The 27,917-nt window shown below is 38.1% G+C and overlaps 2 protein-coding genes and 1 long non-coding RNA gene across 5 annotated transcripts; 2 read left to right on the top strand and 1 right to left on the bottom strand.

Annotated features, from left to right (window-relative positions):
- Nucleotides 1-270: 270 nt before the first annotated feature.
- LOC105441931 lies at nt 271-3,995 on the top strand. The gene is made up of 3 exons (XR_972235.2): nt 271-1,008; nt 2,284-2,351; nt 3,089-3,995. It is a non-coding gene; the product is annotated as an uncharacterized LOC105441931 (long non-coding RNA).
- A 5,053-nt stretch (nt 3,996-9,048) lies between these two features.
- Nucleotides 9,049-13,134, top strand: LOC105441926. The gene is made up of 3 exons (XM_011673574.2): nt 9,049-9,344; nt 11,824-12,204; nt 12,774-13,134. Exons 1-3 carry the CDS (start codon nt 9,231-9,233, stop codon nt 13,038-13,040), a joined length of 762 nt encoding a protein of 253 aa, XP_011671876.1. The 5' UTR covers nt 9,049-9,230; the 3' UTR covers nt 13,041-13,134.
- Nucleotides 12,739-26,269, bottom strand: LOC105441958. Of its 3 annotated transcripts, XM_030981756.1 has the most exons (17): nt 25,636-26,269; nt 23,911-23,982; nt 23,580-23,636; nt 23,075-23,131; nt 22,499-22,552; nt 22,072-22,140; nt 21,743-21,793; nt 21,059-21,172; nt 20,486-20,744; nt 19,917-20,193; nt 19,263-19,499; nt 18,899-18,975; nt 18,505-18,612; nt 17,913-18,127; nt 16,967-17,035; nt 16,369-16,464; nt 12,739-14,938 (listed from the first exon to the last, which is right to left on the bottom strand). In XM_030981756.1, exons 1-17 carry the CDS (start codon nt 25,839-25,841, stop codon nt 14,686-14,688), a joined length of 2,271 nt encoding a protein of 756 aa, XP_030837616.1. In that variant the 5' UTR covers nt 25,842-26,269; the 3' UTR covers nt 12,739-14,685. The 3 variants fall into 3 exon arrangements, with proteins under 3 accessions (XP_030837616.1, XP_030837617.1, XP_030837618.1); XM_030981757.1 differs by lacking the exon at nt 23,075-23,131; XM_030981758.1 differs by lacking the exons at nt 22,499-22,552; nt 23,075-23,131.
- Nucleotides 26,270-27,917: the final 1,648 nt, after the last annotated feature.

Genomic DNA, 27,917 nt, shown 5'->3' with positions numbered 1-27,917 from the left:
GGGTGAATGAGTGATGACCTATTTATTAGTATAAAAGGGATGAATCATGGATAATTATGAAGGGGAGTTTAAAAAGTTCAAAATAAATCCCTACGAACTAGTCTTCCTCTCACAAATAAAATGTCCTCATTTTAAAATGCATTTTCTTTTCTTTGATTACCTAAACACATGAAACATTAAAAATCTATCGAAATGATAATCCTATCCTTTCCTTTTGTAAATAGAAAAATCACTATCAATTTGTATCTTCTTTTTTCTTTTAAAGGCATTGGTTAACAATGTAAAATCACCTCAAATCCAATTAATTTGTATTGAATCCTCTCGCTAAATATCAAATTAACGATGTCTGAAAATATGAGAGAAAATCGAACTCGTTCACTATCCAAAAAAAGAGAAAATAGATGAGGTTTCAAAAATAAAATTCATTGCGAAAGATCGAAAGATCGTGAATCAAAAGCCTAAAGTGACCGACGCCATCATGCGTTTATCACGAGACAGTTACGTTCGTATATTCATTTCTCGCCAAAAGTCCGCTCTAAAATCGCCCAACGATTTGGAGTAGTATCTTGCTGAAGTTTTCGGCTAACCTGCGTTGCATGACATTTATGATCGATTCATGTACTGTACTGAGCCAGAGATCGAGATTGACTGAGCTAGCTACGCCATCATCGCCTGTAAAACATTGAGATTTGGGTCGGCCGGCGCTAATTCCTAAAAAACAAAGGGGGAAATATCCGCACTACATAATTATCCAGGACTGGTTCGGTCGGCCGTACATTGGATATTTCTTTGGGGATCTAGTGTCTCACTAGACTCTGGGTAAATGAACTGTTAGCTGCTACTTTTCATCGTGTCTGACTCTGAGCTGTTACTGAGCTGTGACTGAGTGAGTTGTGCTGAAATCCTGTTTGACTGTGCTGTGCATGCTGTGGTTGGCCTGCCCTGGCCGCGCCGGGCTGCGAGCCGAGCTGGCTGGCCTGGGGCTGTGTACGAATTATTCGTTCTTGGGTAGGTAGCGGTAGGCGTTATAACTTTACTTATTCTACCCGAAAGGGTAAAAATAAATTAATGTGAAATAGTATCCGCAACATATGAGCAAATTTATATAAAAATAGATCCAACCAATTTCATAGCCCCAATTTCAAACAAGCTAACCGTTAGTTACTGGCGTAAAAAAAAACGTAGGGTCTACAGTCTAGAGTCTAATATAAAATAAATTGGCAGCAGTAAATGTGTGTAATTGTCATTGACATTGACATTGACTGTGACCAATACATATGTGACAGAAGTGAATTTAAAAAAAAAAAGCACAAAAGAAATTGCACAAAATTTGATTAACAAATTAGGGTCTAGACTAAACCAATTTAATTTAACGGCCTGTACAGGTGGCCCTGACCACCGGGTAGATGGAAGGGTATAGAAGTCTACTGATAATCCTGCGTGAATGGAGGGGGTTCTGTGATTAATATTAATTGAGCCTTGAGGCGTCCATTAAGGGTTTGTGATAAAATGTCACATTCCTGACATTCTGGGGAACTTGCTACAGCTCTAGTCACATTAATTTTTGTTAAATATTTTAAAATTTGGAGAGAAAAAAACCGGAGGGGGGGGGGGGGATGAAAATTTTCTGTTCAGGTTCGATAAATTATCGATAAATGTGGAATTACATAATAGATTTCAGGGCAACAAATAAAGGCGCTATACCAGAGCAGTGAATTATTTAATTTAACCTTTCTATAAAATGATGCTGAACATAAGACAATAGTTTTGCTTACAAATATTTTTGCGATTTGGGACAAGGTGGGGAAATCGCATATAAGCTTACATGTAATTTCTCAATTTTTGTAATGTTTTCATTACTATAAATAGCCATCATATTGGAATGGAAATTGTGAGGTCTGACTTGCGAAATTTCCAAAAATAACCACTAATGCAGTACTAGACTATGTCATGTGATCGTAATCCCTACATTACGACGAAAATTAATGACTTAAAATCACTTCCGAAAATCGGACCTAAAAGGGGTTGGTTAATGCGGTGAATTTGTGGTTAAATTTTAGTGTCACCTCTCCCGCCCCCCATTTAAAATGTTCGAGTTATGCTGTGTTTCATGCATCACGTTTGGTGAAGAACTATTACTTCTCCTGAAAAAGGCAGATTCCTGGATTTTACTTGTCCTGTCACGAACCATAATGTATAAAATTACTAGCAGGGAGCAACATTTTAGGGATAATCATTTTATATCATGTATTGAATTGACTTTTCATTTTGTTTTGCCTACAGACAAAATTATCAGTACCGGTACTATCCTCTGGATTGTCCGAGAATGGTGATGTCAACATGTTGTAAAAGTAAGCAAATTTCTTCATATGTACATGTATGAACCTTTTTTATTTGAAGACAAACACAAAATAAAAATAAAAATATATGGACTATGGGGACAGTAAAGGGTGTCATCAGGCTGAAAAATAGTCGCATGGACATCAGATGGGGGGGGGGGGGGTGGGGAAGGGGATGATTTTTTTTTTTTTTAAATATTTAAAGTCTCCTTATTTAGGGGGGGGGGGGGGATATCCTCCTTTTTGTGTGTGTGTGCTTTCTTTACCGGTATGTCGATGTAACCATGCTAGGTAGGGGTGGGAGGGGTTGGGGGAAGATGTCAATCTATTTCACAAACATATTCCGATTGATGCCCATGCTAAGTTGATTCAGATTTACATTTACATCTTTGCCATGAAGGATCTCATTTCTTCTGTGACCTGCTGGGTGTATCTGCTTATTGATTATGAATGAATATCCTGATTACAGTGATACGACACTTGCTCCGCCGACAATTGATCCGGGCTTTATTTCTTCTAAGCTATAGGGTTAGGGTTAGGGTTTCAATGTTAGGTTTAGTGTTAGGATTTAGGTTTTGTAAAGTGTCGAGTCCATGGTTGAAGTTCATCATTCAATTAGTGTATCATGGAATTTATAGGGAGCAACTGTTGCCGAAGCAAATGTCATGGAATCCCAGATAAGGTTGCTACACAGAGTTTTTCATTTTTCATTCATTCATTTTTTGCTGCTTCATTTTCTTTTTATACAGCACATCCTTGCCATCAAAGGTGTTGTTCCTGATTGTGGATAGATCAGGAGGTGATGATCAGGATAGGAATGGAAGTGCTAAGTCATATCAAGGATTTACGCCAAACATATTGGAATTCCTGTTTTTTCTTCTTTTGATTGGTTTTTGGGAAGTGGCCATAGCCCCCATTTTGTAAAAAATAATAATAATGATAACAATAATTTACTTTTATAAAGCGCTATACCAAGTATTAACCTGCTCAAAGCGCTTCACAATGTAATATTAGCCTGTTCATAAGATTAAATTCCATGGCAATGCTAACATTACCCATTAACACCTGGGTGCGGTGAAGCAATTGAAGATGAAATTGCCAAAAGACATAAGTTTGCATCCCCAGTCAAGTGATATGACCACTAGATAATCATTTTGATGAACCATCTTCCGAAACTGCTTTTCATTTAAATACTCTAGGGCCAACAGAGTGTTTTTCAAAGTGGAGGGGCCCAAGTGCTAAAAATTAATGTGAGCCTATTTTGTTTTTGGTCAATATCTGACTGGCCGATAGTGCTCTCAGTAGGGGGGGGGGGGGGGTAGGCGTGGAATCAGGTTGGCAGAAAGAGCTCTCAGTGAGGGTGGGGGATATGCGTTAAAACAAATTCAGCCCCAAAAATTGTATCAAAATAATTTCGAGGTAAAAAAAATGGGCAGGGATAGGGGTACAATGACTCCCGTCTTCCCTACAAAAGATATGATTTTTTTTCGGGGGGGGGGGGGGGGGGGAGGGGCCGACAGTGAATTTTGGTCGTTTTAGGCACTTTTTTTTATGAATTTTATAAAAATCTATACTTTGACATTAGCAAGTCGTGCTACTTCATAATAATTCTATTATACTTGTTTTTAATGAATATACATACATTGCAACAGAAAATATCTTGTTTGTGTTTCTTTTTTTTAAGATTGGGAAGCTGGAAAGAAGGAGACAAACGAACGTGGAGGAAGAGATGTTTTAGAGAGTACAAATAAGGAGGGGAGAATTATGAGAGCAGAAAAACATGAAATAGGAAGGAAATTAATAAGAAGAGAGATTGCAAAAGAGGAGAATGTATGACATGAAAGATAGAGAAATGGGAAGGGGGCACCATTTATACTCAAAAAAGAGAAAGAAGAAAAGATAGAATTGCCTGAAAGCAGAAAATATAAGAGAGGAAAGAAAATGATGAGAGGAGAGATCGCACAAGGGGACCAAAATGCATGAAAATAAAGATGGAGGGGGCACCACTCGTACCGAAATAAATGAGAGAATTGCTTGGGAGCGGAAGGAAAAGAATGAGAGGAGAGGTCATAAAATTGTATTGAAGTATATGCACATAGAGGAGAGAGAGAGGGAAATGTGTTAGGGGACCATTTATTCCCCAATAAGCGAAAGAAAGAGGGAGGATGGAGAACAGTAATGAGAGATGAAGGAAAAGTATATCACAAGAGAGGAGGCATATGCATGTAAATGAAACGTAGAGAGGTGGGAGGTTGCGGTGGCTTGGAGAATCCTGGAATGTTTCACGAAAGTAGAGAATCGTGTTGCATAATAATACAAGAGCATAGACGTCTGAAACGGTGGGGGCGTCTAAGAAATCAATGAGCCCCACTATATTTTTAGTGTGGTTCAGATATTATCGAGACCCCCCCCCCCCCTCCCCCAAATATTTTGGTGGGGTTCGGATGATATCAACCCCTCCCCTTCTCCTCCTTATATATTTAAACAGGGGTCACAATTCAGGTCTCTATAGAAAAATACACCTCCTCCCCCCCCCCCCAAAAAAAAAAATCAGCTCGCGCTCGCACGACTAGGCCCTTTTAGTTTGAAAATTTGATTATGGGAACAGGGGTTGGGGTTGAGCTCCCCTGCTATATTGGGTGGAGGAGGGATGAAGAGGAGGAGGTGGCTCAGACATTGAGCATCCACATCTTGGTTCAAGGGGCTTCATTTTAACCCCCAGTATTTTGGTGGGGGTTTCAGATATCTTTGAGCCTGGCCTCCTTATAATTTTAGTGTGGCGCAGATATTATTGGCCTCCAGATATATTTTATTTTTCTGCTGGGGAGGGGAGGGGGGGGGGGCGCTTAGATATTATTGAGCGCCCTCATTTTTTTTTTGAGGGGGGGATCTTGAGGGCTCGGATATCATTGAGCCTTCTACGTCCCTCCTGCCAATATGTTTTAACAAAAGTCACATTACAGGTCTCTCTGTCTCGAGGGAAAAAACAACAGCTCTTATTGCCTCGCTTCAGAGGATTAATTCACAATCAAATGTTTGTTTGCTACAATCAATTCCTATTAATTTTCTGATGTCTCAATATAGTATCTCTTCTTTCTTTTCCGGTTTTGTTACGTTTCAAAATAACTCTACAAAAAATACAAAATGCTATTGTAAGAAATAAATTTGCCTGGCAGTCGTTTTCTATTTTCTGATAATGAATGTTTGGTAGGATTCCCGCAACACAAGGCTAAAATTGAATATCTCAGACCAGTTTATATCAGTATTGAATTTACTTTCCCAATATAAACAACATGTGTTGGTTGAAGAATTTCTTGAGGGAAACAATTTGGCCCTTTTAGTTTGAAAAATTGGTTCATAGAAACTATGGGCTGGAGGTCAAGCCGCCTATTATCTTGCATGGGGGGGGGGGGAGCTGAGATAATCAACCCCCAGTATTTTGGGTGGGGTTCAGATATCACATGAGCCGCTATGTATTTTGAGAGTGGCTAAGATGTTATTGACCCCCAGTTTTTTTTGTGTGTGTGTTTTTTGTTGGGGGGGGGGGGGTTCAGATGTTATTGAGCCTCCCTTTATAATTTGGTAGGGCCTGGATGTTATTGAGCCCCCGTCCCTGTATCTTTTAACACTTGGTCATGTTTCAGGTCAGCTTTATCGAGAACAAAAGAATTCACCTATAGCGCTGCGCGCTGGCATGATTATTTGACGACAGTGTGTGCTTTGTAGAAATATGCTTGATATAGAAGAAGGGGACTAGGGGGCTAAGAACCCCCTCCCCTCCCCCTAGGCATAGCGATATTGAGCACCCAAAATACTGCATGTGCATATTTTTGTTTTGGGCTTGAAATTGCCAGTCTATATAGCTACGTTTTGCGCAAATGCCCCTTTGCGGTTTCTTTATCTAAAAAAGAAATTACTTGCTCTTCACGCTCGCATTTTCATAAAAGCCTTACAAGCGCTTCGCGCTCGCGCCGCAAGATGAATTGAGTACATAGGGGAATAGAAATTTTAAAATGGTTGATAAGTTCATGCCAAACTAGAATGTCAGTGGGCGCTTGTAGCTTCAATCAATAGAAAGACGCGTGGGCCAAGCGGCACCCCCCCCCAAAAAAAAGTTTTTTAATACATGTGGCGGTTTCAGAATAGGAAGCCAGCTAGCCGGAGAGAAGAGAGAGAGAGAGAGAGAGAGAGAGAAAGACAAGAAGAAAAACAAGTCTGTGCAATGCTCTAAATGAGGAAAATATAGCCCCCGCCCCCCCCCCCCAAAAAAAATAATAGAGACTTTATCACGGAACTTTCAAAATGTTGCCAAAGGGTGTAAAAGAAACTTATCATGGAAATTTCCAATGGATGGGGGGGGGGGGGGGTTAATTGACAATTTTCCTTAAATATTTTGTAGAAAGAAAAAAAATGCCCCCCCCCCCCCTCCCCCGCAGTCGTGTAAATCTTCCGAAGCCTATAAGAGTGAGTGAATGGCTCCACCAAACCATGGAAGGTAAAATAGTAATTGCATTTTATGATAGAGAGACTGTCATGGATATTTCCAAATTTTTGTCAACGGGTTTTATTGACGATAAGGCCATGTAAAATTGATTTCATGTTGATCGTCCCCGCCCGCTTCCTTTTTGGGGGCCGCCTCCTATTTTTTGTTATTTGTTATTTTTTTTTTTTTTTTTTTTTTTTTTTGATTTTTTTTTTTTTGATTTTTTTTTTTTTTTGAAAGAAAAAAAAACATGAAAAACACTGCTAAAATGGCTCTATTTCTGATTTAAAAAAAAAAAAAAATTGTCGGCGGCCATCTTGAAAAAAAATAGCCTCGACTGTCAGGGAAAATGTACCGAGCGGCCATTTTGAGCGGCCATTATGAAATATCAAATATCAAATAACATGGTACACCCTCCTCCTCTTTTTCAAAAAATCCGGACGATCAACATGTAATCAATTTTACATGGCCTAACATCTGTAATTCCTGCATGTCACTTCTTTATTTTATTGTTGGTCGGAATTCACCAAAGTTCTTCGCGATTCGGACGTAGCAGACGACGTGTGTGACGTTTGCAAGAGCTTGGCTACTCGCGGTTACCATTGCTATTTTGCGTATTTTTGGACAGAAGATCTTCTAAATCGTCATGGTTTTGCCTCGCTTCTGACCAAAGCTCACATAATGATGATTTGCAGAAATTTGGCAATCATGTACTATAATAAATACCATGAGCTCAGAAACATTGGTAGGCAAGATAACGTATTGTTTTTTGCCCATTTTCTTTTATTTTGTCCATTTGCAAATGTAGTTTTTAAAACTTTTTCTAAATTTGTCTGCTTAAATATGAATTAAAATAGTTTAATCGACTATATTCCAGAAGAATTCGTGACCACAATTGTGAAGATTCATGCAGAAACAACGAAGCAATCGCGGTTTCCATTTACAGTACACCCTTTCTGCCTCATAATGCAGGGACGTTTCGGGCACGTAAAATAGGCACATAGTAGATACATGTAGTAGCTCCTTGCAAAACTGGAAGAGAGAGAGAGAGAGAGGGTGAGGAGAGAGAGAGAGAGAGAGGAGAGATGTACTGTACATAAAGAAGTTGACATGTACCAGACCATGGAGGCAAGGTGGTATACACAGACAGTCACTCCTCTCGTGTCTGCATATCGGCCGTACAATGAGTGTGGCCAGATACACAATCACACACAAAAAATAGATTCTCAGTACACGCAAAGCAAGTTCAGAACTGATCTGCAGCTCGTTTACATAAATAGCTAGTCTTGATTATTGTGCGTATAGTATTCGTCGCATGTACTGTCAGACTCATGTTATGGTTTTATACAGTCCTATAATTGCTGTATAAATTTACGCATACCTTTTTTATATCCCCTTTTTCTTATTTGGCTGTGCTTCGATGTTGTAATTACCCATTGCTATAGATACACCGAGTTACTTATAGGCCTACCACTTTGTGCTTTCAGAATTTCGTGAAGAGAGATCAAAGTATTTGCCAAACTCGAAAGCAAACGCCTGTAAGATCGAGACTAATCCCAGGGCACTTTGAACGGGTAGCATCGAGCATCCCCCTCCCCCCCCCCCCCCCCCCCCCCCCCCTCGCCAACAACAACCGGCTTTCGAAAGGATTTATGGACATGAATCCCGTGCATACGTCACAGCACGTCTAACTATAAATCATAACTCTTACCTTACCGTATACCCGGACCCTAAACGTATAATGGCTTGTGACGTAGGGACGGGATCTACGCCCATAAAGTGCTACCCCTCTCGAAATGCCGATCAGGCGCGCAAGTGTAAATGATTTCCTTTATAACCGACATTTGAAAAAAAAAAAAAAAAAAATAAATAAATAAATAAAAGGTATGTTCATGTCAAGTCCATAACAGAAAGGTTGTTTTATGCCGATTATACCCTTGTCCATATAACGACCTTATGGAGGAAGAAGTACATAATTTCATCCATGCCCCAATTTATTTAGCAGTTTTCAAGAATTAACACAAATTAAGATTGTATTTCTGTCTCAATTTTTTGGCTATCAGATGCTCTGTCGACTGTGCCTTTTCCATAGTTTTATTTCTTTACGTAACCATAGGCCTATTCAAAAAGTTTGCGTTGATGGCTAGCTAGGCCACACTTATAACTTCCCGTCTTTTGTTTTTCGTCGAGCTCTGGGCCCTAAATAGGATTAGGCCTACGTACGTAACGGTAAAAACAAAAGAAGCTCAAGTTCACCTGAGCGTTCTCCACGCACATAGAGAGTATTGTGGTGATAAGTGTGCACGTTTTGTCTTGATCTCCCCTTGTTTACAATTGCCTATTACAAACGTATTAGTACGAATATAACAAAAACAATAACACATCAACATTTGTAAACAAATCTCGACATGGATTATTCCAGCTCAGACGAGGAAGAATATAATTTTCAGCGGTACTACCTGGATGACATGGATGACGTCTCATTTCATGCCTCGCCTCAAGTATCATCTCATGTAGCGTCGGTAAGTATTTTGTACATGGTTAGTGTTTTATTTATCAACTTTTAATCTGTGTAATTAAACAAATATGTTACTAATGAACATGCTCATCATTGCTAATTAATCTTTATATTTATCTAAAACAAATGCATTACTTGCAAATGAAAATTAATTAATAAATACATTGTAATTCAAAATAAATTACATAAAACATGATCTGCACACAAGCAGATAATATGCAAATTAACTGGTTTCAATTGGATCCAGTTGGGTAACTGGAAATATTTTCCAATTGGAACCAGTTGGATAACTGGAAATGACTTCTAACTGGAACCAATTGGGTAACTGGAAATGAATTCCAACTGGAACCAGTTGGGTAACTGGAAATGACTTCTAACTGGAACCAGTTGGGTAACTGGAAATGAGTTCTAACTGGAAATGAATTCTAACTGGAACCAATTGGGTAACTGGAAATGAATTCTAACTGGAACCAGTTGGGTAACTGGAAATGAATGCTATAACTGGAACCAGTTGGGTAACTGGAAATCAATTCTAACTGGAACCAATTGGGTAACTGGAAATGAATTCCAACTGGAACCAGTTGGGTAACTGGAAATGACTTCTAATTGGAACCAGTTGGGTAACTGGAAATGAGTTCTAACTGGAAATGAATTCTAACTGGAACCAATTTGGTAACTGGAAATGAATTCCAACTGGAACCAGTTGGGTAACTGGAAATGACTTCTAACTGGAACCAGTTGGGTAACTGGAAATGAGTTCTAACTGGAAATGAATTCTAACTGGAACCAATTGGGTAACTGGAAATGAATTCTAACTGTAACCAGTTGGGTAACTGGAAATGAATGCTAACTGGAACCAGTTGGGTAACTGGAAATCAATTCTAACTGGAACCAATTGGGTAACTGGAAATGAATTCCAACTGGAACCAGTTGGGTAACTGGAAATGACTTCTAATTGGAACCAGTTGGGTAACTGGAAATGAGTTCTAACTGGAAATGAATTCTAACTGGAACCAATTGGGTAACTGGAAATGAATTCCAACTGGAACCAGTTGGGTAACTGGAAATGACTTCTAACTGGAACCAATTGGGTAACTGGGAACTAATTCTAACTGAAACCAGTTGGGTAACTGGAAATGACTTCTAACTGGAAATGAATGCTAACTGGAACCAGTTGGGTAACTGGAAATGACTTCTAACTGGAACCAATTGAGTAACTGGAAAAATTATCTTACTGGTTCCAGTTGCACTTCTTATTGGTTTGAACTGGAAATGAGTACCCATATTAATATTTTCCAGTTCGGCAATTTGTTTCAACTGGAAATTTTCTATTCCAATTGAAACCAATTGAAACCAGTTGGAGATTCCAACTGGTTTCAATTGGATTTTGGTCCTGGGTACCATCATAAAAAGAATTTGTTGGTTGATTTACAAATCAAAGGAGATTTTGAGAGAGAAAAAAATTAAATACATGTGTGGAAGAGAGAAAGAGAGAGAGGGAGTTTAAAAAAAAAAAGTAATGCACTAGTGTATTACTTGTAAGCTAAATGGCCGAGTTATCATGAAAAAACAAGAGTTTCCAGTGACGTTTATATTCAATTTAAAGTAATTAAGTTTCAATTATTATGTAATTCTTTTCTTAGAATAAGGTTTACCCAAATTTAGGTTGTTTTTTTTTCTTCTAACGTGTCCCACAATCAATAATTAGCAGGGCTTAAATTAATCCAAGGCCATCCAAGGCCAGGCCTTGGATGCCCCTTTGATTGGCCTCAATGCCCCTCTCATTGGCCTTGGAGATTTTGTGTGCCCTTTCCAATTCTTCCTATTTGTGCTGTACTATAGGAATGTGCCCTACAGAAAAGTGGCCTTGCCCTAAAAATATTGAAATTTAAGGCCTGAATTAGTAAGGGCCTATTTAAAATCTATGAAATAAGCAAAGTGCGACCCGGCCTGGCCAATCTGCGACTGCAACTGACGTTGGTTTGACGTCATTGTAAAAGTTCTTGTAAAAAGGGGTCTAATGATTGGTATATTTTCCTAGTTCACTGGACAAGACACTGTGTGAACGTAATATAACCCACATATACCCACCCCAAAATCACGTATAGGCCTACTATAGGGAGCATAATAAAAAAATCGTGTACATGATGGAGCCGACAAGATGCTCTATCCATGTGTCACCATTATTATCATAATTGATTGAACAAGAGACGGTGAGAAATAAGTTAAAATAAAAACCAACTTGTTCTTTATTGATCACCAGGATTCCCGTTTATGATTAATTTTTCTCATTTGGAGGGGGGATCCTCATATAAAATAATCTTTTATTTACCTACAGCAACTTAAAAAAACAACCTAATAAGGTAATTTTGTGAGCTGTTGTTTCAAGCAAAAAAAAACAAACAACAAAACAAACTATCTAGATGATATGGTATATTTTTCTTTATCTTATTATTATTATTTATGTTTTGCCTCCCCCACAGGTTGAAGAAGAAGATATACCAGGACCATTGGGTCTGCAGGAGCAACTCCAGACCAAGCGAAAGACAGGAGGAAAGGCGACAGGACAGACTGGTAAAAAGGCGAAGGACAAGACCGCAAGAAAGGCCAAAGGAAAGAAGGGTGAAAATACAACAGACCAGGCGGACGGAGCAGCCAAAGGAAAGACGGGAGGAAAAGCAAAAGAAAAGAAGGGCGGGAAGGCAAAAGGAAACACGGGAGGAACAGCGAAAGAAAAGAAAGCACGAAAGGCGAAAGGAAAGGGGAAAACAAAAGCCAAGAAGTTTACAATGGGTGGAGTGACAGGTCGCCGCGTTCCCTCTCATATTGCAGAAAGGAGAGCAGAACGTATAGCCGAGCTAAGGGTAAGATTAGCATGTCCAAATTACTGATTTTTTAATGAATTAACGAGTCAGGTAAAAGCCATGCATGTCATCAAGGCATTGACAACAATAAATATCAAAGACCAACTTGGTTAGCATGGTTAATTAGGGGCGACGAAACTTGGGTATTTTTCATTATTCAAGGTATGAAAGATTCTAACGTCTAACTCCGCCCCCCAAAATTCACTCATTATGCCCCCCCCCCCATAAAGAAATATTTTGCTCATTATGCCAATGGTCAAAAGTGCCCCCTCACAATCAACTCCCCCTACCGACGATGTATGTGCCTTTCTATGTACGTAAAGCCTTTCATCAAGACATGTATCATACTTTTATTACTTTGAATATCATGAAAAAGAAAATGCACACAAATAATTTACTCACTGAATTTTTTTACATTCATAAAGCTCACTTCACGAAAAGTCGCCTGAACCTACGCAATCACACATACACCCTTAGACATACCAGTCACTCTTTACTACTAGATTTGTGCATCAATGATAAAGACACAATAAATTCTATTTACATGATATTGGTAACTTTTATTTCAGACACTAATTGCGGGGTTAACTGTTGACAGGATGCGGGACGTGCTCCTGGGTGTTGTGGAAAGGGAGAGCGGCCTCGTGCTTGACTTACTTAGCTGTCCCCCCCGCGAAGAGCTGAGACCAAGCCCTCAGCCAGGATGGTGCTCATGTGGCAATTGTAGGCCAATGCAGAGGGATATTGAGGCCCTATGTTGCGGTTTGGAGCCAGAAAATTGCCTTTCTCGATCACAGGTCAGTATTCAGTCAAGACACGATAGGTCTTGTCATTAAAAATCTATATCACCATCCAATTTCAAACCGTAAATAAAAAATTCCATATTGTAAGGTAAATCAATATTTTTTATATGTCTACGCGGTTATTACATGTATCTTCAAAATACAATTTTGTTCAGGCCTACACATTTATTCAAAGCAACTTTCTGTACAAAATAAAACTTGAGGATTTCTGACAATGACAATTTATGTACAACAATATCCAATAAAATAGAAGTTTTACAATGATTTTTTGAACTGCTTCAATGGTTTTACTTAAAAATCAAGAAGAATTGGATGAAAGAAAACCCAGAAGTGAATGAAATCGGCAAAAGTGATGAATAATACGTCTTGAAGTGTAACGCTGCATGAAATTACACTTTCTTTTATTGTCACACTCTTCTTACATTTGCATTGAGAATAAACAGTGTACTACAATTAGTAGGCCTACTTGGGCACCATTTTCATTTTCTCCTGTTTACACGTTTTATTCAAACTTAGTTTTTCAAAACCAAATTTAATTCCTCAACTCTTCTTGCCTCTGAATTGATAATACAATACGTGCAACATGTACTTGGGCACACATTTTCTTTTACTTTTGTTACAATATTTACACATTTACACTATGGCTTTCTACGTTCAACATTACCCAATAAAAAATGAAGTTTGGCAATGAAAATATTTGGAAGAGTTTCACTTCGAAATTGAACTAGACAAATGCGACTTTGCTGCTATATATGCCTCCGCCTCTGACATATGAACTAAACTTCCAATCAGATAGTGATCATGTAATATGCCATGATTTCCTTTACTTTAACACTCTATTTGGATCTGAATGTATGATAAATAGTGCACTCAGGCACCAGTTAATGCAAATAAATAAAGAAGAATGAGAAATCTTTGAAAATTTTACTTTTTACACTATTCATTTCATATCTTCAGGAAATATTACTCAGAAAAATCTAGCTATGTTTGTCACCAATATTATCTTATTCTAAGATATAAAATTAAGGTTTGCTTCTATATACAATAATGTATTCATTGTAAACCAATATTGCATCAAAAACTGCCATGACATACAGAACATAACAATACAGTCCACTCTCATTATTACAAGATGCTCGGGAGCAAGCCAATTACCTTATCATAACAAAATCTTATTATACTGAACAAATAGGCACACACAGGTGCACATGTTTCAGATTTGGACCAGGAGAATTGCCTCTTTATAACAAAACTTATTGCATCAGTGCGCGTTACAACATAAGTAGATTGTATCATGTACACAGAAGCAAAAGTATTTCAGTACCAAATGCATCAGATGACTTATCACAAGTTATTTATTTCTAAATGAAAGTTCCCTCTTTTCTGTTTCTTTGTGCAGTATGTCCTGTCAATGATGGATCCGTTCTTTAATGGGCTTCAGAGGAGAATGTGGCGAAATCTAGAAAACCGGGAGGGAAATGAGCAGGAACCAGGTGCAGAGCACAACAGGATAAGATGGCAGGTCTACAGATCATTTACCTTATGGCAACATGGTAGACTGGGTATAGGTAACCGCGTCGTTGTTCCAAGCTGTGTGGTCTGTCGGGTGAGGGACGAATATCCTGACCCTAACAATCACTACACCGGATTCATCCCTGCAAACTTGTAATGACTGTTCCTAGGTAGAGAAACGGCTCCTCCTCCGGGCTTTCAGATCTTCCATGGGTGGTGGTGGGAAAGGGGCCAATCTTTCTCTGATTCTACGAGGATCGTTGGGGTGAGGGTCCGCGGCACAATAGAGGGGAAGGGTGTCTGTGAGCCTGCGATGAAGAATCTCCTCCATCATGCCCAGGATGTATGAATAAGTCTTGGGGACCTTTACCTCAAAGATCACCCAATCCGCCGAGTGTTTTGACCACTTGGATCTGCACCTGCAGTAAATTAAAAGAGAAGTCATTGTAATTACATGTACATGCGTTGTATTTATTTCAATAAAATAGGTTTTCATACACAAGTACCTCACAAACTTTCTTTCTGCAAGTACTAGAACAGGAATTACATAGCAGCTGAATGGTCGTAAGGTGCTCATGTATGAAAGCATGTCATACTACCGTTGTTATGCCAGTAATGATGGAGGACATTTTATGTCGCTAATTGACCACCTTCTGTTCACTCTATCGTGCTGCCAAACAACTGCCCAATGATCCTAGAAATATTTGTGAGAGACTTGTTCCTATTCCACCACTATATCCACGTCATTGTTATTATATCTTATTACCATTGTTTGTCTTCATATGCTAAGTATACTTTACTTTTCATGCCATATGTCTTGTAACATACATGTTGTAAAGGGAGCAACATTGCCCTTATATAATACATTTCAGAATAAGCGTCTGAGTAAATACCACAATGGTGGATCAATATGTGTATTTTAGTTTTTATAGTGTATCTTTACATGAGTTTATTGTTTCACATTTTCACTTCATGTACTTGAACTTTGCTTACTTCTCATTAGGGGCGCAGGATGAGATTTAAAACTAGTACTTTAAATATTTTCTATTAAATGTTGTTATTTTGTACATAATATTGCCGCTGGAGTGACAAGGTCATGTATCTAAAACTTTGATGACAATCACTTGTTTGCGTTTCCCCAAAATGACTCCACCACAGCATGTCAATGAAAATGCAATCCCATAAGTTACTGCCATGTTGCCACCATTTTTGTGTTTTTGTTTTTCAAAACATTTGGCATTTTTTTAAAGTATTGTCACCTCAATAGTTACGTTTATTCCTATTTTTGGACGTTTTAACTTGCCACCTTGATAACTTACATGCAGTCCAATCCCTTTATAACATGGTGCTCAGCATGGGTACGTAATTATGAACATGTGTCGTGTTTCAAGTTTGGACTTGGAGAACTGCCAAATCATAACACAATCTGTTCTATCCGTGCTTGTTGTAATGGGAGTGGATTATATAACGTATGATTTTGTCTTCTATATTTTTCAGGTAAAAACAGTGATTCTAAATACGTAATTCAGGACTTTTGATGCCCTTTCATCTTGCATATGTAAATAGCATGTTGTATTCATTTCATCAAACACATTCTAATAAAGATTCATTTTTGTTTACTAAGGAACACGTTTGTCTTTTTTGTACTCATTTTGAAAGGTTTTGCATTTCATTTATATTTCAATGTGCAGATACATTCTACAATGGTTAAAGAAATCTTTTCAAAAGTGAATCAAATTTTGCATTGATTAAACATTGTTGACCTGTTAGTAACCATGGTACATGTTCCAGTAAACCCATGATTCAAACTTCCACATAGCATCCTTGTCAATTGATGCCAAAAACTTACTTTGGTTCTCCTTCAGCGTCTAGAGCAATTGGCCTGTCCTTGTGTTTGCTATAGTCAATCATAGCCAGCATATTTCTTGCCCGGTACGCCTGATACCTAAATGTATAACAGATTACACAAAATAAACGCCTTTTAATTATTGAATTGAAACTGTATTGCCTGCTTTTTATTATCACATGGTGGATGATTAAGAATATTCATAGACTTATGCATGTTGGTGTTTAAAATTTCTATATCTTATACTTGAACTAACTTATCAAAATACATACAGAACAAATGACAGTGTAAAACTTCAGAATTAAATGGGTCAAGTTCCACATCCTTATGTTAACTGGAGGGGGGGGGGGGGGTCATTTTGACCCACCCCCTGAACAAAATCCGTGACTGCCACGCAACCTTTGACCTACGTTCTTCAATATCTAATCAGATCTTCTTCCTATAGTGATGCATACTATCCTTAAGTTTGAAGTTCATCTCTCTAGTGGTTCTTGAGATATCGTGATAACGAGCAAACAGGAATGATGGTCAACCCCAAAACAAGATGCCTCCGGCACCACCTCCGATGGCGGAGGCATAAAAATATACAATTCTTACTAACCCGAACGAGAAGCGCTTGCTGCAATACATTAGAATGTGGCTGTGAAGAGATTCCAACTCGCCGGTGTGCCTAGAATAACAGAAAAAAAGGGATAACACTATAACATTTCAATCCGTGCATGAAACAGCAGTAATAAATCAGAATGTTTATATGGCTTGTGATCTTCTATTTACATCTTGTAATGCTGTAACAGAAATGGACTATACACATGTAGTCAAACAAATAAAAGGAGGCATCCAATGCCCTAGTATGCGCAAAATACAATACAGTTCACCCCTGTTATACAAGCACAGATACAAGATAACCTTTTCCTGCTCCTAATCTGAAACTGTCGCATGTAAACCAGGGTCTGCAGTCCAATCCCATCGTAAATAGGTGCTCGGGACAAAAGCATTTACTTTTTTATAACGAAATCTCGCTATAGCAAAGCACAGAGACGCAGGCTCACACAATTGAAATTGGGACTGGGAGAGCTGCCTCCTTATAATAAAATCTTGTATCCACGCCCTTCAGAACAGAAATAGACTGTAAAACTAAACCTAGCATCTCGTTATTACAAAAGTGAAAAAAAAAAAAAAAAATATTGATAAAATAGTACATCAATAAGAAAAAGTGTAAATTGCCAGTCCCTTTTCTCTACGTATCAGTTTTTAATTTTACTATAATAACAAGGTGCCCATTTAAGTTGGTCCCATATGTGTCAAAGTGCGGTTCGTATACTCGGTTGGTATACTGAATAAGCCCAAATTTGTTACTAGGTTGGAAAATTTACATAATTTCACCAATTTTATGATGTTTTCATTACTGTAAATAGCCTCATATTTCAAGTAGAAATAACCTTTTATAGGATAACATGTATGTAACAAAATCTATATCCCTTGTATTACCCTAAAAAACTGCTACAATAAATTTCAGTGATGTTGTACATTACTCAATTTACGCTTACCTGAAATTAATGAACTTGACAAGTGTATTTAGAAATCTCTTGTCAAGTATTATTTTGACCAGAGCATCATGAGCCTTTGTGCCAGACTTCAGCCACTCCTCCTCCTCCCTCTCGTCGATGTCCCCATGCTCGCAGTGTGCAACGCCTCCAAGCCCCCCGGTTATACCCCATTCATGCTGGTTGGTCACATGGTGCACAAGTCCTCGCCATTTGCTCTGTGGAATGAGAAAATTGATATCATAAAATGGTTAACACTAACTGCACGTTGGGTGGGGGGCAATCAAAACTGTAGCATCTTCAGAAATGTCGCTTCATGATTTTTTTCTTTCAAGTCCTACGGATCAATTTTCAGCATTAAAAAAAAGACAGGGTTTCTTCTTTTGCATCATTTTTGAGGCATCAGCAAGTTTTTCTGGTGATCAGCCCCTTAGGAGCTACACCCCCCCCCCCCTCTCCCGCCCCACAGACGGTCATAAAAAGTTCAAATTAGGCCGATTTAGTAAAGGTTAATTATGTCATTGTTCAACCATCAACATCTATTTCTCAAATATCTGCATTAAAGAAAAAATAAATGCAACCAGAGTACACTTACCAAGAAAAGTTGCGTGTTTCCTTCGCAGGTCTCAGAGCAGAACCAGAAGTGGTTCACCACCTTTTTGGTCCATTTTCTGAGGCTCTTGTTGGCTGCTACAGTTGATGCCTTTGATTAAAAACAAATTTTCAATTAAAACCACATTAATTGAGAAATCACCCTCTCAAGTATTTTAACATAAATGTAATTGCATCATGTAAACAGAAATCCATCAGACTTTCATAGTAATCAATGTATTGTATGCAATGATAATCAGATAAGTCACGTATGTATTTTTAATAGAATATATTGTGCATGGCCATCTGTTTTTTCATGAAAGAGCAGAAGAAAACTACACATGTAAATTCTCCACCTGCATAAAACTATAGAGCAATTTTCACACATGTTCTCTTACCTTTGAGATTTTCTTTCCAAGGTTTTTGGCCCCGTGCCACACATCCCAACTATGGACAATTTCTGGATAGTCTTTTCCTGTGTAGTCAAAAGAAAAATAATGAAAGGCATTACACTACACGAAATATCCTGAATAAAAAATACAGATTTATGTATATTTTTAGGGGGGGGGGGGCTCATAACTGTAGTTCAAATAATTGTTGAATTATGGCAGACTGTCATTGGTACTATCATTGGCATGTCCTATTATAGATTTGCAAGTATACCAGATTCTATGTGGCCTCAAAAAAAGCTACGTTTAACTTTAGAAATCTGTAAGAGTTCGTATGGTAGGAAACCTTCAAATTGATAGTATTTCTACTTACTGATGATGGCTGATATCGTAGGGTGTGCATCGGTGATCACCTCTTTCACGTTCACTTTATGATCTTTAAGGGACTTTAGGGCTCTAACCAGTCCCTCCGGCTCCATGCCCCCACTCCGATCTTTTGTCTCCCGCTTGTCCAGGAACTCGGCTGCCAAGATTTCTTTTGTGTGATGATCCAAGAGTGTGTATGTGCAATACTGGGCACAAAAGCCTGGGGAGTCGTTTCTGGCATCTCCTAATGCAAAGAAGATTAAGCAATCAGACAACACATGAATTAACAATTACGATTAATAGACTACATTATATATTAATATATTATTCCAATGTACTCCTTTTATGAGAGAAGGATACAAGCTTCTATTATATCAAGACCATCTAAACATCTAAAGGGAAACAGAAAAGGTGACATTTAAAGACAAGTTCTACAATGCATTTCTCTCTAGTGGGAGGCAATGTAGGTGATTACTATAGACCGGACACCTGTTTTTATTGTGAGGTCACCACCAAATCAAGTATCACTGTAACTCTCTTGGTCCCCAGCACCTCAATTACGAATGGAGTGGATTGAACAAAAAGTTTTAATTACATTTCTATAATTTTTTTTTTTTTTTTTTTTTGGGGGGGGGGGGGGGGGAGGTGACATGACACTCACCACACACAGCAATCTCCTGATTTTTCAGCTTTGTCCTTGTGGCATTAATGGTGGCCTCAAACTCTGCCTCGATGACAGGACACAAATAGTGACTCTGCATAGCAGAAAACAGTCGGGATGAGAACATGTGGAGATTCATGAAATCGGCCAGTCTCTTCACTTTCAAGAAATTGTTTCCTGAAAGAAGAATCGACGAGGCCAATTTCATGTCTCCCACATGAGACCCATTGACCGTTTCCTGCATGCAGAGTCTGCTTGTATGTCCTTGCTGACATGTCTGTAATTTTCAAAAAAGGGAGAAAGCAATTGATTATTGATTTGTGTAAAATTCTTTATTTTATTTTATATTACCCGGTACGTGACTGATGATGATCTGAATTATATCCGAAGGAACCCTCACATTATCACACTTCTTTTATACAACGAAACAGATATACATTTATATGGCAAATAGTCAAATCATGTCTTGTATCAACAGAGAGAATAAAAAGAAAATTGTCACTTTAACAGTACATCAATTGAACAAACACTCACATGGCTTTACCAATTGAACAATGAAATACAATTACCCAAACAATATGTGCAGACGTGCCTGCCTCCACGACATCAACTTGGTTGTTTTCCCGACACATCCCACATGTCGGCCTTGCCTGCTGAGCCAAGCGCTTGATCATGGAATCAGTGACTAGAAACAATTTAGTACTTGCTGCTACCAATGCAGAAGCCAATTTGTGGTGCAGGCCAGAACACGAAACTTCAGCATCCTCCTCCAACACACCAAACACCTCCTCGTCATCACGTATAGTCGGCAAGTTCTTACACTTTGATCTGTAAAAGAACGAGAGAGACAGGAATATAGACTTCACAACAGATAAGCATGATCAACAAAAGATATATATTCGATCATTCCAGGTAAGGAATCAACAAAAATAGATGACAACTTTGACCTATCATTGTGCCTCTATTGAATGAATGTGTGTAAAAATTGTACTTCCCCCAATAATTTTTAAAAAAATTAAGCAATAAAGTTATCTTTAAAATGTTTATATTACTATACATCATGTGCATTACAAATGTTATTATCTAAAATGCTTCACCTGTTCATCTGATTAGTTAATACATGCTGTTATTTTTACACTTACTTATTCTGTTCGTGATTTGGGTGCCAGTTTTCATCATCATCCTCCTCCTTGATGTCGTCGCTCCGCTCTTGAGGGTAGATGAAGTTCCCTTTCTCTATGCACTCCACACTGAAACTGTTAAATGAACAAAAAAATTACAATACAAATTTGTCAAATTGTGTTCAAGTCCACACTCGATTAATCTTCTTACAGTAGAAGGCTCATGAATTAAGTGATAAGACTTTTATCAAAACACAAAAGGGAAATAGCACATGTTAGGTATTTATTAACAAATTTACAAAGTGTTAGAATTATTGTATTCAAACCCCAGTTATATCATACAATTTTGCGACTAAATTTGATGGGTAATACTCAAATAATTTTGAGAAAAAAGGCCTGATCTACTTGATCGGGCTGATTCATGGGATCAAAAATAGCGAGCTATTTTATGACATCGACATAGTGAAGAAATTCTTATACACACACAAACATGCAGAGCCTGTTCGATAGTACCTTTGCAAACTTTGTTGGCAAGGACAACGCTCGACAAAAGATACATATGGATCCCATAAATTTAATAAATAACAACAAATATGATATGACACATTAAAGGCACTGATTACCATCAGGATAGTGATTTTTCACTTTGTAAGAAAAAAGCAACATCACAAACCACCCCTTTAGTGCCAGTTAAACATTACTTACTTAGAATCAGAATCTTCCTTAGAGTGTGAAGGTCCTTGCAGCAGCGTTGGTCTACAGCAAAACAAAGAAAACATGTAAATGTTTTTTTCTTTCTATGAAGAATGAAATCAGTACCACGCTTGAAATGTTACAAGAAAAAATACCGAAGTGACACAGTAACTACCGGTAATACAAACAGTATCCATACTTTTTCTTTGCACACTAAAACCACAAACATATATTTCATTTACATTAACTACATCTATTTATAAAATACAATAGGTGCATAATTGTGATGTTCCAGTTCATAAAACAAACAACTCTAGATCATAATTAATAATATTGTGTACCTTCCAGAGTCCTGATCTGTCACATCCTCGTCAGAATTCAGAAGCGGCTCCACTCCATGCATTTCATCACTACAATGTAGATGTAAAAGTTCCGGAATCGTTTATAAATGTACAGAAGATAAATTCATTTAACTTTCAGTTTGGTATTGGGATTATAAGATTTAGCAATGTAGACTTGATCATAATTAAATTACCCAGTACATACATGTAAACCAGAATGTTAAACTCATTAAAACGCATCAATTAACAGTATTTGTAAGTCCATGGTTGTAAATTTCACAGAAGACTCTTGAAAAAAAAAAAAAAACAATGATTATTTGTGAAAAATCCTACATAAATCCAGGACATAATCTTATACCAAGACTGAATGTATGTTACTAACTGAAAAGGATGAAGGATCTGCATATTACATGGTAAGAAACCTTACCTTTCCGGAAATGGAGGACCAGGATATGCAATGTCGTTATCATCATTGAGACTCCTGCAAACAAAAGAGGATGAAAATATTAATGACCCAAAACACATATCCAGTGGCAGTGAATTTACTGGCAAAACAATGTAAACACATTACATTCAGTCTCTGTACACCAAAGCATTGTTTTATGAGTTGAGATATTCAGCAAATTTGAGAGAATACATTCATGTAAAGTCTGTACTTGTAGGCCTACAAAACCATGGCATATTTCCTATAAAATTGAAGGTAAGATATGTAAACAAATGATGGTTAATTTTAACAATGTACAGCAAGGAGAGCTTAATCATATCCTTGTAAACGTAATGAAATAAATATACAAAAGCAAAAAGAAATTAATACATAGATGTAAGCCTACCTTAAAAAGCAGACGGTATGTACAAAAAAATTGTCAAACCATTGGTGGTCTGGATGCCATACAATAATTGGACAGAGTGTTTATTTTGCAATTCACCATAGGGAACAAAAAAGTATAGGTCTCTTTACAACAAGAAAAGGGTATCTTAGTGAGGAGAAAATGATAATTCATACTTGTGACATTTCGGCCTCTTTAATCTTTGCGCACGAGGGGAATTGAAGACAGGCAAGCTAAAAGAAAAGAAAGAAGACATGAAAGCAATATGACTTATAAACTCTTTCGTTATTATATATCTTGTATACAAGTATGTCCTGCATTGGTAGTAACGTACCATGACTTGGACTACTACTCTTATCAATATAATGAAAGTAAATGTACAATTCTTTTTTATATTTTTCATATTCACAATTCTATATACTCAAATTATGTTCCTTGATTGGAGCCTTACAATAAAGTGATACAAAATCATGATGATCTTGTATAAAATAAAGTTACACTCCTTTGCATGTTTACGATTCACAGTATGCCAAAATATGCATTTGGTAGATCAGAATCTAAACACAACAAATTTTCAGGTCTACTAAAATCTAAAAACTCAGCAACTTGCCCCCACCCCCTCATTAAATCCTCAATCCGCACCTACAAGGTAACTGGTTTTAAGGTAAAAATAATTCATACCTGTTGCATTCAGACTCGTTGAATTTTGGCACACGTGGGGAGTTGAAGAAAGGCAACCTAGAAAAAAGAAAAAGGCATAAATTATAAACATAAATTCATGTTGTTAGTTTTGTATGATAACGAAAGTTGCATCACTCTTTTCATGACATGATTGATGTTATATCCAAATTTGTGTCCATGACTGGTCTTCTTACATGCCATAGCCGCCTTGTGTAACAAATCCAAGTATTAATTATTCCATCTAAAAACTGATTTTGTCTATAATGCTTGCATAAGTATTTGTATAAGGTAATCCTTATTTTCTCCATGAATAGATCTTTATCCTTCTTACCTTGCAACAGACATGGGCGTCTGTGATCCAGTACATGTAGCAACTGCCTGAGGTGTCATGGCCTTGGGGGTTCTAAATGAGAGGGGCAAAAATAATGAAGGACAATAATAATACAGTCTACTTTTCTTATTTTCTAATATCAGCCTACACAAATAATTTGGAAAAAGGGGCTTATTTGTTACTCCTCCGTCTTTGACTTGGCAGCACCTCAAAGGCTGTCCCTCTCTTCTGCTATATTACAATCGAGAATCAATGTGAGCCGATTAAAATCTGGCCATCCGAATAAGGTGCTCTCGGGGGGGGGGGGGGGGGGGGGGGGCTTGGGGGGGGGGGAGTTGGTGTCAAACAAAACTAATTGCGACGTTTGAAGAAGAAAAAAAATCATAAAGCAACAAAATTGCTGAAAATACATGACAAAATTTGTCGGCTCTGAAGCTATTCATAGATTTACTAAAACCAGCAGTAACACTGACTGAGCCATCTACTGCTACTGGAGCCGAGATCTACATACAATAACTTGAACGATTGGAGGAAGAACAATAAGAAGAGGAAAGAGAAAAAGCTCCCATAAAGCAAGTGAGAAACCACAGAAGCTAGATGTCTTCAATTTGCCTAAAGATCTAGAATTGAATTGGGTCTCGAGTTATCCCTGACCCTTGCCCGGCCCAGCAGGACTTGGGACTGACTTTTTTTTTTACAGACAATTAAATTAGAGCTAGATCTACCATAGACATGCAGATACCAGGCCTATAGGGAGAACTTGGCCAACAACGCGCTGTGATTGTGTTGGCCAAGTCTTCCCTAGATCTATAGGCCGGGCATCGACATGTCTATGGTATATCACAGATCAGTATCATATTCATACGTACTGACATAGAAATAACTTCAATAGATCATATATTGTATAAATCAAAGTTCATGTCGCTATAATGTATAGATCTCTAGTCTAAGACTAAGTGGAAATTTTTCGGGGTGATAATAGATCTAACGTTAGATCTATTTCATTGATTTGCGCAGATATATTTGCGCATGTCGGTTTTCTAAAAAATTTCAACTTCAATTTAATTTTAATAGAGCAAAAAATTCTCTTTCTTGTGGTACCAAGTACATCAAAATTGGATAAGGAGATGAAGTGTCAGAACGGCGTCGAACTTTGATTTTACCCTCAAAACCATGACCATTTTTGCAAGCATATTTGAGTGAAAAAGGGCAGAAGATATTGCTGTGTGTCCGGACACCCTATAGTCTAACTTTCTACTCTCATAATGGAGACTTCACAAAAATTGGGAAATTAAGCTTTTGCGTATGTCCTGAACTAGGTCTAGTCCAAAAAATGTGGAAATATTTATAGTATTTTCATATATGCAAAACTCCATAAGGAGAAGCAAAGGCTCATTCAGTCCAGCTTCAAATTGCCTCGGCGATAGCAGTGATGAATACCAATGCCGTGCATGCATCGCGCCGCCCCAGCCCTGGGGCAGACGCGACGCGTCTCGCTCCAACTCAGTGCGTGCCGAGCATTCATTCGCGATTCATTAATTTCAGAAGACCCAATAATGCCAATATTACTTTGACAACATTGAATATAGATATTGAATTTTTAGATTTTGTGTTTCAAACAAAAAATTGTCGTGAGAAAGAAGTAAAAGATAGATCTAACGTAAGAGTCAAGAGACATCAGAGAGTGAATATCGTAGTAACGTAGTCGTAGTAGAGTCTACTTACGGGTTAGGCCTACTGTATGATTCGATGGCCACTGCAGCTGCCTCCCCTGTCGATCTCAATTTCTCCTTTTTTGCGATCCTTTGCAGCTCCTCAAAGTACTCCATCTTTACCCACACCGCTTTGTGGGTATTTTCGTATTTTAGCTTGTTCAATCTTCTTGCAAGTTTTTCTGCTGACACACTTCTCTTTGGTTTGACGTTAGGCATGATGAAACGCTAATATTGTGAAACTACTCGATAGTACGGTATGTAATGGCGCGGCTTTCGCTCGATCGATCTTTATCCAAAGTCAGTCCAAAGTCAGGGTGCTAAATTCACTCCGCTGCAGTCACAAAACCAGCTAGCGCTGGGCGATTTCAGAGCGGCCTTACAGTCCGCTACCAGCCCGAGGAGAAGCTCACTGTGCGGTATTCTGTGCGAGAGGGAGCTATGTCGCCGCTACGAGTTCATGACGATTCCTTGGTATCGTCATCAGCGTTCAATTTTAAATCATAGATATCTTGATAAAATACACTACCGATTGGCTTATAAACTTCAGGCAGTTCCTGTTTGACCCAAAGGTTTGAAATTATGATAACAACATTCGCTGGAACACTGTTTTTTTTTAAAATCATGCACGAAGTTAACCAATGCCTTTAAATAAAATAAAATCCTCCCTACCTGCAAGCATAACTATGTATAAAATTTCACAAAACAAATGAATTTCACATATGAATAAATTATGACTTACATAAAGTATATGATTTATAAATATGTACAGGGTATTAAGCATAAAATATCAGCTGAAATATCTGCCAATACACATGATTTTATATAACTGAATTTTCTTCAACTTTTATCTGTTTTCACTTTCTTGGGAGTGACGTCCGTGATCACTTGTTTAGGAGTGAAAATCGATTGATTTTAGAGTGCTCTCTAAGAAGAAAAGAGTGAATGTTCACTCTATTTTCACTACATTTATAATAGACATTTTTGGGGGGTTGGGCCCCCCCCCCCTGGCGCTCAAGGGGGGGGGTGCAAATTGAAATTTTTTTGAGGATCAAAAAATAAAAATGTGCTCACTACGAATTTTTGGCCGGCGCGTTTTTCAAATTTTCGGGAGCAAAAAAAAAAAAAGTTGGGCCCCCTCCCCTAAGAAATCCTGGATCCGCGCCTGGGCTCCATTAAATACATGTGTGCACAAAGACACTTGAATGTGCGGTATTTTTAATGACAAGATGTCTCTCGATCTCACTGCTGCGAATGCTTGGTCTGCACTCGTGTTAGCTTTGAAATTTTACAATAAAATCACAGAATACTCCAGTGACAGTATTTGGTAAGCTAATTTTTGTTTTTAATCTTAAATTTGACATAGAACTGAATTACTGAGCTGCGAGACTGTTCTTTACACACAATTCACAGTATATTATTTTAATTGAAATTAAAGGAAATTCACAACTACTACTTGACTGATGTACGTATAGATCACCCTTTATCAGTTTATTTTGTACTGATGGAGATAAAGTGTCAAGCTCGGCCTGAATCAGTTCGGTTTTGAATAAGTTTGGAATATGTTTATGAACCAAGATTAACATGTGTTCTGAACTGAATTACTGAGCTGAGAGACTGTTCTTTACACACAATTCACAGTATATTATTTTGATTGAAATTAAAGGAAATTCACAACTACTACTTGACTGATGTACGTAGGCCTATAGATCACCCTTTACCAGTTTATTTTGTACTGTTGGAGATAAAGTGTCAAGCTCGGCCTGAATCAGTTCGGTTTTGAATAAGTTTGGAATATGTTTATGAACCAAGATTAACGTGTGTTCAAGTTGCTTAACCCTAAGAAGGCCGGGGGGCATCATGCCCCCCCCCCCCCCCCTCAACGATTTGTCTGATTGGTCGAGAACGCATATGGATGGCGGCTCGCTGACTTTTTTCTTTCGAGTCTTGCGCATCTTTTAAAAGATTTTTTTTTTTAAATCAGACCCACAGTTACAAGGTCACGTAACCTTTTGTCTTGAGTCAGCCCGAAAATCGATGTCCCCCCCCCCCCCCCCCCCCCCCCCAAAAAAAAAAAAAAATTGCTCACTACCCCCCCCCCCCCCCCCCCCCTCCTTAAGGGGGGCCATAACGCCCCCCCCCCCCCCCGGCCGTACTAAGAACTCAAATAGCCCGGCCTTTTTAGGGTTAATTTCTTTAAAAGTCGAGCAACATTGCTATATGTATGATGCACACAAATGAGTGATGCTATCAAATGCGTTTATAAAGAAAGAAAACATCTAGAGAGGGAAACAA

This window comes from Strongylocentrotus purpuratus, unplaced genomic scaffold (genome assembly GCF_000002235.5).
Source record: "Strongylocentrotus purpuratus isolate Spur 01 unplaced genomic scaffold, Spur_5.0 spur5_scaffold_12, whole genome shotgun sequence".
Lineage (NCBI taxonomy): Eukaryota > Metazoa > Echinodermata > Echinoidea > Camarodonta > Strongylocentrotidae > Strongylocentrotus > Strongylocentrotus purpuratus.
The sequence above is the reverse complement of the archived record's forward strand: the minus strand, read 5'-3'. Positions and strand labels throughout refer to the sequence as shown.

What these genes read in the sequence shown, in the direction of transcription:
- LOC105441926 (XM_011673574.2), top strand. Translation starts at nt 9,231, where the DNA reads ATGGATTATTCCAGCTCAGACGAGGAAGAATATAATTTTCAGCGGTAC. An exon ending in TATCATCTCATGTAGCGTCG is followed by an intron (nt 9,345 to 11,823) that starts GTAAGTATTTTG and finishes CCTCCCCCACAG; the next exon opens with GTTGAAGAAGAAGATATACC. An exon ending in AACGTATAGCCGAGCTAAGG is followed by an intron (nt 12,205 to 12,773) that starts GTAAGATTAGCA and finishes CTTTTATTTCAG; the next exon opens with ACACTAATTGCGGGGTTAAC.
- LOC105441958 (XM_030981756.1), bottom strand. Translation starts at nt 25,841, where the DNA reads ATGCCTAACGTCAAACCAAAGAGAAGTGTGTCAGCAGAAAAACTTGCA. An exon ending in TCATACAGTAGGCCTAACCC is followed by an intron (nt 23,983 to 25,635) that starts GTAAGTAGACTC and finishes CCTCTCATTTAG; the next exon opens with AACCCCCAAGGCCATGACAC. An exon ending in AAGAGGCCGAAATGTCACAA is followed by an intron (nt 22,553 to 23,074) that starts GTATGAATTATC and finishes TTTTGTTTGCAG; the next exon opens with GAGTCTCAATGATGATAACG.